This window comes from Ptychodera flava, unplaced genomic scaffold, assembly GCF_041260155.1.
Source record: "Ptychodera flava strain L36383 unplaced genomic scaffold, AS_Pfla_20210202 Scaffold_84__1_contigs__length_488627_pilon, whole genome shotgun sequence".
Classification (NCBI taxonomy): domain Eukaryota; kingdom Metazoa; phylum Hemichordata; class Enteropneusta; family Ptychoderidae; genus Ptychodera; species Ptychodera flava.
Window position 1 is genome coordinate 118,309 of NW_027248406.1, and position 13,689 is coordinate 131,997.

General features: G+C 38.0%; 1 protein-coding gene across 1 annotated transcript; it reads right to left on the reverse strand.

Annotated features, from left to right (window-relative positions):
- Nucleotides 1-730: 730 nt before the first annotated feature.
- Nucleotides 731-10,923, reverse strand: LOC139128999 (uncharacterized). The gene is made up of 7 exons (XM_070694675.1): nt 10,727-10,923; nt 8,525-8,591; nt 7,636-7,733; nt 7,183-7,275; nt 6,637-6,696; nt 6,197-6,274; nt 731-2,597 (listed from the first exon to the last, which is right to left on the reverse strand). The coding sequence occupies exons 1-7, from the start codon at nt 10,796-10,798 to the stop codon at nt 2,304-2,306; spliced, it is 762 nt and encodes a 253-aa protein (XP_070550776.1). The 5' UTR covers nt 10,799-10,923; the 3' UTR covers nt 731-2,303.
- Nucleotides 10,924-13,689: the final 2,766 nt, after the last annotated feature.

A 13,689-nucleotide genomic window follows, 5' to 3' on the forward strand; every position in this document is an offset into this window, starting at 1 on the left:
TGTTTAGGAACATACACATTTTTTGCAACGAATGTGAAGGCAGGTGGTGACGAATAAACGGCAGCTTCTCTGTGCAGATTAAGATCTAGACTATCATATTTTATATAAGCTTTGACGTGCTCTCGATAATTGTAAAAAAAATCGTGACTTTTTTACATCGTGGAGTGGTTGATTTATTAGTCTAGTCAACAAAAATACTGGTAAGCCATAACTCTTTGTAAGCTTCTTTTCATTTGCTTTTATTTAAATCAAATATCGCCGTATCAAATTGTAATATTTTTGTTCTACCGAAGTTGGCCCAGTAAAAGTGACTGTGTCGGCGACAAGTCCACAAAGGTTGTATAACCTATCACAGGTAAATTTAATTGAAAACACCAACATACTCAACATGCAAATAATGCCTCAATAGGGGATGTCGGCCGTTTGTATGGTGTTTGTAAAGTGATATTAGTTTCAATGGAGTGTATACGTAATTGTCGGATAATAATCTCTCTGAATACACCTTGATTGCTTAGTTTACAGAATAAATGAAACATGCTATGTGAGATACCAGCAACACTTTATAAGCTTCATACAATACGCCCCTATGTCTTCCTCTTTCTGTCCCCTGCATGTTTATTACTTTTCTTCTCCTCTATGAAGGCAAGGAGCTACAACTCCTACTCTCAACCGCCCCCTCTCTCTCTCTCTCTCTCTCTCTCTCTCTCTCTCTCTCTCTCTCATACAAAGATTCTTTGTCGTGCCAAAGTACGCACAGTGTTTATTTGCACAAAGTTGGTCTATTTGATCACGATGATAAATATCGTACTTTAAAATCATTTAAGCAAAAACGCTATATTATAGTGTCTGGTGAACCAAGCCTGGCATACGCCAATGCTTGATGAAGCATCTTCCTAGAAATGTCTGGCATGCCATTTTTTACTTGTGTACCCCTACATGAGATGCTGTAAATAACTGAACGATATGTTGACATGACTATTGAAAATTGTATCATGTTTTAACACAGCACATACTGACAAACAATCAATCTTGGCCAGATGCGCACTTCGACACTTCTGTGCACTGAGACCATACCTGCAAATTTCAGTATTTAGCAAGTGAACTAAGAAACATTAATTTTGTCATAAATGTAGCCTATGACAGCTAAGCATCTTCTCATATCACATCAATTATGGTTTTATATAAAGATCTCACGTTGTTTGAATTTCGGTCCATTTAAAAAAGTCATTCAGATCATTTTCTTGGTCAGTGTGAATTCTCTCTGGAAATCCCAGTAATTTGGAATTTCTAATATTTGAGAATTTCTAAAACTGAATTATCAATCTTGAATTATTCCATTTCCATTCTAATATTCCATTTAAGTTTTATAATATGCCCTTTGTCAAAACACCAACAAGTTTGGTCCTCGATAAAGGGTATATAAAGATGTAAACAAGAAAAAACAATTTGAAAGTATACAGTCACCTGTAATCTAAATATGCCCATTTTTGGTCAAAGGGGCGTTCCTTGGTATTCAAAGTGCCCATGTGAGGGCGCTGTTTTTAAAAAGCGGCCACCCGCTTAAAGTCTGTGATTGGTTAGATTTTCTCTTTCCATGGTAACTGTGGCAAAATTTCAACAGGTGACTGTATACCTTTAAACGTGAAATTAAATATTGGACAACACACTGTACACTAATATTTACATAGAATATAAAATATTCATACTAGCTCCCATGTATACGTGGTTTTATACGAAAAGATTAATGAGTTTCGTTCTGAGGTACCTTAGACTTTTACTTGTCTGAGAGTAACAAATGTCAATCAACAACATCAGTCCTAACCACCCTGCCGATGTATGTCTATCTGTCTGTCTGTCTGTCTGTCTGCTAGTCTCGTTCATTGATCTTATCGATTCCTTCTCTTCCTGTCCCTTTTCGTCTCTATCAGCACTCTCTCTCGTTTTTAGCTCATGCCTTCCTCTTTCAATGAACTGTGAAGAATCAGCCGAAAGAACAAAAGCCCATACAATCATTTAAAAAAAACGATACCTCCATGTCGAATTGACAGGGTAGCCGGATTACCAAAAGCACTACAAAGAATACCCCATCGTCATTATAATCAAAGTATTAGTTATTACACTACATCAATCAAACTTCATGATCAGACATTTATCTACACTAATAAATCTAAACATTCTAAAACATAATCGCGACCAACATCAAAAGTATTAAATTCCCGAGCTGATCCTTGTTCCCCCTTCTTTGTAAATTAATGGTCCGAGGTTGCTTTGCACAGCAGCTAAATTAGTAAGTTCACTTGTCTTTAGAACACATCATCCTCGAAATACCGGTTGCTGTACGTGTTCGGCGTCTGTACCTCGCGTGGAACGATCCTTGGCGAGCGGGGTCGGCGAGGACTTCTCATCGGCGTCGACGACCGTTCCTCGAGCTCGATATCCTCGGACATCTGTAGCGTGGACTTGGACGAGTAGTTGCGGCCTGTGTTTCCGTCGTACACGTAGAAGCCGCCAGACGTGTTGAAGGCGTTGGGACCGCCGACGACGATTTTTCTGGTTTCCGACGAAGCCGACAGTGGTCTGTCGTTGTATTCAGTCTCCTGCAAACGATTGATACGGCAAAACACATCAACTAGAGTAAAATTGTGCAAAAAATAACGCGATACTAGAAAATGTCACTTTTGTAGGTCATGAATTACATAAATGGTTTCAAAACAAGCATAGTCATAAATCACTTTTTAGATTTAGCACACGCTCATGTTTTTATGTTTCGCTCATTTAGTTTTTTCTAGGTCATCACAGTCAGAACAGTGTTTCCGTTAGCGTACAAACTTGCGTACTGTACGCATATTTATGGCTCTGTACGCAAAATAAAAATCGCTTGCGTACGGATGTACGCAAATTTCTGGCTCTCGACTGAAAATCAAAAATTGTTCGTGTATGTGTTCAAAGACGTTCTCAGCACACGCAAGTAAGTGGGGCGTCGACCTGTTGAAACTATAAATAGCACGGAGTGAACGCGTACCAAAGACGTCCCTAGCGAGTTTCAGGTCACGTTCGTTGATGTTCACATACCAGCGCAGACTAAACTAGTTTCTCCTATCTACAAATCAATACTGTAGCTGTCAATCATTTCCACGCACATTGACTTTCGACCAATGACAAGACGTGCCTAATTAACTTAGAAACAAATAAACTTTTATCATCACACGATGTTTTTTTCTTTCCCACGGGCTTGCACAATCATTTCGAGTCGCTTCTCCACGCACGTGTTATTTGCTATTTGACTGTTGATCCTCTATCCACGGACTGGGCTAGACGTAAATAAATATGTCGAAACGTCAAAAGACACTCGATTCTCTGTGGAAGACAACAAAGACTACAGAACCACGCGTTAACGACGATGTTCGTGACACGGAGCCGGGTGATAATAATGAAGCTAATAACGCTACCGAAGACGTTGGAATTTCAACACCGCATGCCTCGGTTTGAAGCACAACAGTTACCGATTTGGACACGCCTAAAACAGACGGATAAAAACATCAAAACGAAGTCGACTAAATGAGAACGTCATCGATGACATCATGATGATAACACTGCAAGGGCCAGAGATCGGAGAGTTTGACTTCCAAAGTGCGATGCAAGAGTTTAGACGGCAGAAACAGCGGAGAAAATAGATTTGTTTGACGTCTATTTAGGGAACGATGACGTCACCACTGATACCAGCGGCAGCCTCTGTGTATTAGAGGTACTTCTTTGTTTTGGTTTTATGAGGTCAGTGGTCACCGTACGCGACTTTTTTACTTTGTACGCAATTTTCCAGAGCCTATGCGTACATCGTACGCAAGTAGAAAAAAACTAACGGAAACACTGGTCAGAATTCGATTTTCAGAGGGAAAAATAAAAATACATTGCAGCACGGTACACCTAAGCAAATTAAGAAACGTCATTTTACATCACTTTTCATTTTTAGTCAAACTTTAACTTTGAATGACTCAGCAAAAACTATGACTGAAACCAAAATACATGGGGCGGGTTTTCACTGAATACATGTACGTCAAAGTCAATTTTTGTCACCTTTAGAAAATATACTCCAATCAATTTTTTTCAGATTTTTGTGAAAATGTTGACAGCAAACTATACACAATAAAATGTTATGTCCATTTGGTCCAAAATTATCAAAAAATTACAGAACAATTCATAAAAATTGGTAAAAATATTGCACTAAAATTTTGGCGGGAACAATTACAGCACTCAAAGGTTTAAAACAATCTCTCTTTTTTAATTTCGTCTCATCAGATATAGCGGTGAAGAAGATGGCATTACCCCTTATCGACGATCCAAGTCTGACTAGCTGAAAATCGAAATGTGAATTGAAATATAGAGAAAGCACATTACGGCAAACGGTGTGAGGCCACAATTACAAACGTTTTTAACCAGGAATTCATCTCGAATATTGTGTCGACGGGTTTCTATCGTTCTCAAAAGGAAAGGGTAAAAGGTCATCTGAAACAATCTGTTTACGATGAATCATATTACGCAGCGATGTCCCCACAACTTTGCATGACCGATTTTTTTTTTTAAATTTACGTTTCTGCCGAAAATAGTTTCTCATCGGTCATCAAACCTGTCTGTAGAAGACCCATTCGTTAACATTGTTTACGTGAAGCGTATGACAACGAACCGTGCTTTAAATTTGGCCGCACAATGTACAGTACCTCATTCGTCGCCATGACAATTCATGCTGATATGAACGTTTAACTCAAATACAGCACATGCGATGGGAAAAAACTTCTCCTATTTTGTTTTACGATATGGTAATCCTTTCGAGGGATACTGACTATTGCTTTCGATAATTTTACTTGTCTTTCGTTTTAGCACTCCATGTAATTTGTGTTTTGTTCGTCTTAGTTAAGCATGGTGGAAATGAATACAAATTATCCTTATAGCTTTGCCACCAAAAGACATCCTGGTAAGCTATGCAACGTTGTCGACACAGGTCTGGACAAAACCTTAGTCTGTTATTGTTCATGTTTGGCAGTGACGAAGAACAGGGGTGTATTGACGAATTTAAACACAGGGCACGAGGTGCCATATTTTACAGAAAAACTCAAAATGCAGCAAAATACTAAAAAGTTACAGCTGTTGACAGATTTGATAATATCTAGCAAATTATTAGCCATAGCTTAAGCTTTTATCAGCTATGAAAATAACGTTCAGTCTAGTCAGTCACATCTTGAGAAATTTATGTATTCGAAATTTCATCAACTCGTTGACTTAAAAAAACGATATAGGTAAGTATACCATGTCAAACGCAGGCACATGTGCCTGATGACATTGTATCGCATCCTTGAATCACGGTTACACAATTTTCTGGTCATATATGTGGTTCAGGTATCTATGTTTTTTAAAATCGTTGGGCGTCATCGTCAGGAAGTCAGGCAGGTCTTGACAAGACGATGCCTTCTGCTGATGTCGTAGCCTTGCCGAAATTTGATCGAAGAATCGTTTTACAATTGTTTTTCCAAATCTTCTGTTCATTTCTATGAATATTACACGGCGACAAAAGGGGTGAATGCTTTCTACGTCATGATTATTTTATCACCTCGACAATCACTGAGAAAACAAACATAACATGTTTCGATGGTTGTGCCTTCCTTGAAAAACCGATCATGAACCGAATACTGTATTTCAAATATTCCATATTGATAAACACCATGACTGCGCGAAGGTTTCTGTTAAAAGTGCTCTAAAATTAAAAAATTCCAGAAGGAAATAATTGAACAGAAAAACCTAGCAAACTAACCTAAAATTCAAAAAAATGGCCTAAACTTGAAGATTATATTCAGTATAAACTCTCTGCACATTCCGCCGAGGATACTTGAAGTGTTGATTTTCAAACTCGACATCAACACGACTGTGGATATTAGTTTCTTTCATTTTTGAACAAGCCCACACCAAGCTTTAAATCAGTTGATAGATTTGACCGATCTGTCAACCGGACGCAATCATTCTGACTCTGAACGTGTTCAGGTTCTGTCTCGACATGCTCTGACCGTGAACGCGTTCATGATGACGCAAGCATACCGTTTCCCGCCAAATATAACATCAGCGCCTAACGCACATTTCTAGTCCCTTTTAAATAACCAACGAGGTGTGGCTGTCGAGCCCGCTTGTATTATACGCTCATCAAACTTACCGTACGGTAGTCAAAACTCTTTCCTCTTCCGTCACCGAGTTCTTGGTATTGTGAAATGACGCAAATTAGAGAATAGAGCTGAGAGAGAACAAAAAAACTTCTATCAGTGGCGCACACAGCCGTAGATAATAAATAATTTGACGACAATATGAAGGAATTATAATAGTAAAGACACCATATGAAAACTCATTCAGCGTAGATTACAAGTCTGTCATGAAGAAATGCACGAAAAAACTTTAATTGATAAAATACATATATCGGAGCATGTAACACATTTCAATAGTATAGGATCTGAGGTCAGTGCACTTATTCATGACGTCACACGAACCTCTGCTTGTTCAATCATTACTTTTGACAACTCTGGACGGAGCGAGTCAGAGTGGGCGCAAATTGTATCTGTGTTCTGTACAGACATGTCACACCAAACGACAGTTACATACCCCAAGCACCGCTCTTGACACGAACCAGGCCAACGCAAATATGTTGAGGGCTGAAACACTCTGAAATATAATCAAGGTCAAGGAGAAAGTCATGATTCAGATCAGCACTTCATTTCAAAAGAATCAGTGAAATTCGCGTCTGTCTTTTGCCGGGCAACGGAGTGCACCTTTACTCGTGTGATAAAAAAGTTTAATTTGTGCTGCCTGCCAACAGAGTGGATAAATCTCAGACTCAAATTTGATGCGGTTGGCCTTTGTTTTCCATCCCTCCCTACAAATTCTTTCGCCACAAAGTTCGTATTTTCAGAAAAGGTGGTTCTTCCGATGGCTTATTCGTGATCTTGTTCTGAGAACACTACATTCATACGATGGTAAAAGAAGTGAGCTTAATTATTAACATCAAAACTACTCGAAGATATCTTAACAACGATAATAAGGTACAGACAAATGACGTCACTTCCGTTCTAAAGAACTACATCCTTGTTACGGGCAAGTTAATATGTCATAAGAAATGCAAAGTAATAATCCTAAGAGGCACACACTTACGTAGAAAAATATGAGAATAAAAACAGTCGCTCCTTCAAATAACAGATACAAGATGTAAAATAGAATCCATGGCATCATGGCTCTGTGTTCGTCCTATGATTATAGTAAAACATAAATGCAATGTAAGAAATGATAAGTAATAGCATAGGCCTATATACGAAATTAGGCACAAGCATTTCTGACCCTGCTCCCCACTCCTTTATCTGACAGTCCCTGTCTGTCTGTCTATCTGTCTGTCTATCTGTCTGTCTGTCTGTCTGTCTGTCTGTCTGTCTGTTTATGGTTGTTACGCTATCTATTGTGTGATACATGTTGTTATTTCGTTGTCAAAATATTATCAGTCATTGTCAGTAACTTATAACTTTCGAAAACATCGATATTACGTTTCACTAGCGAATACTCTCAAATGACAAGGAAACTAAAATTTCACCGGAATTAGATGATTTACCGTACCTTCTTAATGGCGATTAAAAGAATAAGAGACAGCAGAAACAGCACGGCGCTCGCCGCCACCATAGTGGGATAAACCGTGAATGGGATTTTCAGATAGCCTGGATTAGATGAAACAGAAAAACTGTGAGTGGTTATGTTTGCAGGAACCCTTTACAACGTGTTTTTCAGTCTCAATATGTCCGACCTCTTGACATCATAGACCCTAATTACGGTCTGTGATGTCATGCAGTGATGATGAATGTGTTTACCTTCACCTAAACCACGTGTTTACTTCAGCGGAAGCGAGATCATTGTAAGGATTCCGAATTTTACTATCCTTGAAATGAAGGGAAAATAATTGTCGTATTGTGCTGTGGAGTGCCACGTGTGATCAAAATAAAACACATTATTCGTCAGGATACTTAACTACGGTTAATTTATTAAGGGAGAATCAAATTAAAAAAAAATGTTTGGTTAGTGAATTTTTATGTCTTCCTGCCGAGAGAAAATTATCTTTGATACACATTCACTGTCTGCAGTTATTTCTCTTAGAAGTTTGCTTTTCCATTTCGTTCAACTTTTTCGGTGAAACATGCTAAGCATTGTTAATCTTTTTTGTTGGTACAATCTGCTCTTCAGGAGACAATCGATGCCTGGAGCTCATGACCTTTGGCCTTATGTGCCCTGCTGACAAAAGAGTCCACTGGTCTATTCGGTCATGCAACCTGTAGGGTTGCCCTTTGTTGCATGTGTTTATAGAGAAGCACACATTTTATCTTCTTACATTTTGCCCTTCCACATTACGAGGATGGGAAATTAGCTGAGGGGCATTCTCGCACATGATGTAACCACTACGTTTACATACCAACACTTACTTTCTTCGCAATATGGAAAACTACAGATACTTTACCGTCATCCATATCCTTGTATATCACGGTGAAGTAGAGATACAGTCCGATATTGAGTAATGATATCACCTGGAAATAGAAGACAAGGCGACCCTCAGAGCTAGAATGTGTCGGTAGCAAGAATGAGTCCGGGTCCTCTATTTTTTTCCATAAATTGTCAATGTCACAGTGGCATATGATAGCTGTCTTACTGTGTCTGTGGAGCGTGTTTTAGTCACAATTTCTCGCATACATGAGTATGTAAATGATTTTTTGAGATAAAATTTATTCGTTTATCTTGACCTATCTTCAATCTTGACTGAAAAAAAGATTTAACGGACTCATGTATGTGAGAACAACAGGCCAACAAAAAACGTCATCATAATTGGACTGTGGGAGGAGTAGAAACCAATGTAAGGGTACTACTGTAATACTTGTAGTTCATCGCTACACCTTAAGCTTGCAAGAATTGACGTTTTATATATAATTCCATTCACACGGACCCTCCACTATATCGTGTGGAGGGAGTTGTATCCTCTACCTTGAGACCTCTGAAATATATTAACGGAAGCACATTAAAAACGACAATTGTAAATGTGTCGAATTTAAGCCGCCCATGAGAACGTAGAATGTAATTAACGCTATGGTCACAATTGACTAAGAACCAAACGCGACATCACAAGTTCCAAAGTCGTGACATTTTAAAACCATTCGTAAACTTTGACGTCGGTGTGCGATTTGCCTGTGTGACACTTATTATAGTGAGATAAACACACATGTAGCACAGGGGCGATTCGCGAACACATGAATGGTGACGTCTTAAATTGAATGGTCGCATTCGATTATAAAGGCGCTCGTCAAGGCTAATCCTCATACAATAAACACAAAAAGCGAACCTCTCCCAGTTTTGTTGGCGAGATTTCAAAGCAGGGCGTACTTTCTTGTCGAAATGGCTGACTCGTTAACATTCATGCCTTAGTTTTGACAAGACACTAGGGCACTTCGCCATCTTGGTTGGAAAGTCGTCAACAGTTTCTACACAAAACATGGTTACATGGCCATTTTTAATCTCAAATGATACCAAGTCATGAAATGCGATTTCGGTTTAAGTTGTCTAAGTTTCCTTGATGTGTCCTCAGATATTTTTGTTTTTCGTCCACCGTTCACGATCATGTCAAAACGGCCCAGAACTAGTGTTCGATTTGTAAACACATGTAGGTAGTCTGCTACTGTTGATAACTAAATTCTAATCTAGACTTCCTTTATCAATAATAGCATAGCACTCTGTACATGGCGTTTCGTGTTTGCAAAGCTAAACAGAAACTTTGTCTTTCAACATACTTTAGAGAGAATGAGAAACATTGCTAATATTTTGAAAACAAAAATTTCGCAATTTTGTTGTATCTATCTCGCGATATGTTTGTCTAGGTATGTTTATGTATGTATATGTATATAATTTAAATAAATCATATATATATAATTTAAATAAATCATATATATAAATAATTAAAATAAATCATATATAAAAATAAATATATAAATATATAAATATATAAATATATATATATATATATATATATATATATATATATATATATATATATATATATATATATATATATATATATATATAATATATATATATATATATATGATCTCCGAATGGGTCTCCAGTCATTATGGCGAAAGTGGAAAGATTTCGTCTGGTATATGGATAACTATGTACATATATGTCGATGATGACGATGATTTTCACCTTTCAGAAGATATTTTCCAGTCAAGGGAAATAATTCATGTCCTAGAACATTTAAGCAGAACCTGCCTATCTTTCTCAGTTTTACCTTCGAGTAATATAATTGACGTATTTTTGAGTCCATTTAGAACATTGCACAGCACGGTAGCTGTCAAATTTTGTCGCCTTTAAATCATCGTCGTTTTCGTAGCAAACGCACGAGACTCACTTATATGAAATTGACTGTTTTGTGGCCAGTATTCATCTATTTCATTTCATTTTCTTCACCGGTATCAGGTATACAATTGACCTTGGGAGCGATTTTAGGACCACCGCCTTGACCAAAATTTAACTAGATAGAATGGTACAGTTGACCAACTATATTGAAAGAAGAAGTAAAATAAATCCGTTCAATATTGCTATGATTTATCTGTCCTAGCAATGTGACGTATGTCGATAAATACAACAGAGTTTATGGTAATAAAAGACCTACCATGGTGTAGATGCCCGTGACTATGGCTCCGCTGCGAATATTACAGCAACAGCATCTGACAATAATCGCCATGTTGAACTGAAAAAATGCCTTATGTCGTCAAAGTGGAAAATACCCGATGCCTTTTTCAGGTAACCTGCTGTACTTAGAGAAGTTGTACTCTCAAGGACATCGACTTTCGAGATGCGACACCGTCTGAAATACGCCGATCTCGGCAATGGATTTACTCCCTCTGATCTGTCTTAAAACCTCAAAAGAATTTAACATTAAATTTATGAATCAAAAAAATCTTTACTTTCACTAATGGACTCACACACTTGTACTGCTGGTCAAACAAAATCGAACTTGAGATCTACACACGTGGGTTTATCATCCAAAGTTTTCTTAAATGTCTTCGCCGGGAAGGGGAAGCGTCTCTGTTCTTAACAGCCTTATAACTTGAGAGGCCATATAATATAAGAGCACAGAGGGGCTTAGATAGTATTCAATGAAGGCCCCATCCCATTGAGCGCGCCATTCCTATGACAAAAGAAGAGGATTAGCGAGACGCAGGTAAACAAAACGAACAATAAGGACAATGTTGGGTAGTTTACGACAATGCGGACAGTAAAACGCTGACGCTTGTGTATGTTTCTTTGTTGTCACGTTGAGTAGTGAATTGGACGAGTGGATATGTATTGTACAGATCACACAATTGCACTCAAGGGCCTTCAGTAGCCAACAATACTTTCGTACAGTTGTCCCGAGAATATTGTAGCTCCCTCTAAATTAGCTATCCATCTGGATTTTATTAGAATTCCTGTATAAGCAAACCATATGATCTTTAGCAGCATCTATTGCGCGAATATGAACAACGTAATGTCGGGTGATTTTGTCAGGGGGGGGGGGGTTGCTATGCTCCAACAATAGCGTCAAAAATTACGTTCACTGCATAGGCACTACGTGGCACACCCGTGATATCAAAATATTCGTTCATCATACACCATCATCGTCGTCAGCGCTTTATGGAAAAGCAAAAAAAAAAAAAAAAAAAAAAAAAAAAATGGCGAGCGAACTTCTCAAATGTATCCATCGTTAACAATAAAGTGAAATGTTTCCTAAAAATTTGAGTAATACACAGAGTTTACGCCTTATCCATAAATAAACAGAACTGAACAGAATAAGTTTTCTAAAGAATGGAATTGCGAGCGCCGGTAGCAAATTGAAAATATACTGATATCGATTAGTAGGAACAAAACAAAAATGCTACAAATGTCAACACAGCTTGCGTACTCATTATGTGCTTTTACATCAAGTAGCCATGAACAAAACAAAGAAGACAAGAAAGTATGGCGCCCTCAACCAATGCACTTTATTGTCTGTGACGTTGCTGAAGTCAGACTTGGTTTTGGATTCGGCTAATTCAACATCGCTTTGCATTTCCTAATGTGTTGAAATCCTGAAACGATTGAGCGGGGGCTTTAAAAAGCAGATTTATCTAATATAAATATTATTTACTTGATGAAATATTCAATGGAAAACAAAAGAATGACAAACTGTTAATGGGCTGTTGACACATTTGCTAATGCGAGAACGCCTTTGACATATTCACGAGAATTAATTGTCTTTTGTTTTCGTAACACTTGAGTATACTAGTAATTCTCTAATCTTATATTCAAGACTTATATTCGAAAGAAATTCTAGCTCCTAACAAACACCACAAGAGGGCGCACCTGTATTCCATGCGTAGAAGTGGTAAACAACTTTGAACACGTAGTTCGCATACCAGTAGTTAATTTATCAACAAGCCGACCTACCCTATTTCAGTCGTAGCTTTACTAAATCTTATTCGAAAATATGAAGAAGATTCTGTCCTGTTGGTAGAAGCTGTTCATTTATTCAATTTGTATACGTATTTTTTTCGATTTGGACCCACTGGCTATCTAGACGGGACTGAGAGCGCTGTTAATGTTACCATTCATTGTCGCAACCTCAGACATTGTAAATTGCCAATTGGGTAATCCGTGGCTTTAGATACCGTTTGTCTGATGATCACAGAAAGTAAGCTTAACTCACTCCAGGACCAACGAGGTAAACCGATCGTCCCCTACCTGATACTTGCTTACCACGATCTTGTAAAATAGCGTAACGAGTGAGTTCAGTAGCTTGTGGGATAATAAGGCGTCCAGTCCCAGAACTCACGGGGAGTTGACCTGTGCTCGCATAGCAATCGTTGTATGCCACATGTCGGTGTATTTATATTTTATGCATATCAAAATTTCCTTATCACAGTACCTAGTACCTATGTAGACACGCCCAGCGCCCAGGTTGTAGAATCACCTTACATCGTACAACGTACACCTTTCCTCAAACTCAATATTTGTTGGCGTTTTAGTTTTGGGTTATTGGATTTTTTTTTCATTGTTTATTTAATTTCAGGGATAGTTAATAATACTTAAATTAATTATAGTGATGTGGGAATATTTTTACGCGTTTTGGTTCTTCGACTCTATACTATGCTCACCGATGTTCACGGATGACTAGATAAACGACTTAATTTAAACTAATATGTATGTGATAACTTTTGTTTAACTGTGAACAATATTTATGCGATTTGTAGTTTGGGGTTTCTGATGTTATGTAAACCACACACACACGTGTGGAAGGAACGTGTGTTAACTTTAATCGCTTTTCAAACAATCCGGGCAACTTTCATAATCCGACCAAATGCAACAAATCCGCACATATGTTACCTGTGAAGGTGATTCGCGCCTACAAATAGAAATACTTACAATTCTGCCCAAAAATTTTCAAAGAAACTTTAAATCACTCCCTTTCAAATAGATTAAGAATAGCATGGGGGGGGGGGGGTCACCGGGCAACAAATTACGCAATATTTCCCAACACTTCAAATTGACCGAAAAAACAGCATTTCAATTTTGGCAATTCATCAGCCGGTGAAAACAAAAAGCTTCAAAAGGAGC

Excerpts from the sequence above, each read along its gene's own strand:
- LOC139128999 (XM_070694675.1), bottom strand. The coding sequence starts at position 10,798 with ATGGCGATTATTGTCAGATGCTGTTGCTGTAATATTCGCAGCGGAGCC. Across the intron at positions 7,734-8,524 it reads ATACAAGGATATGGATGACG|GCTATCTGAAAATCCCATTC; the intron begins GTAAAGTATCTG and ends CATCTAATCCAG. Across the intron at positions 6,697-7,182 it reads TTATTCTCATATTTTTCTAC|AGTGTTTCAGCCCTCAACAT; the intron begins GTAAGTGTGTGC and ends ATTATATTTCAG.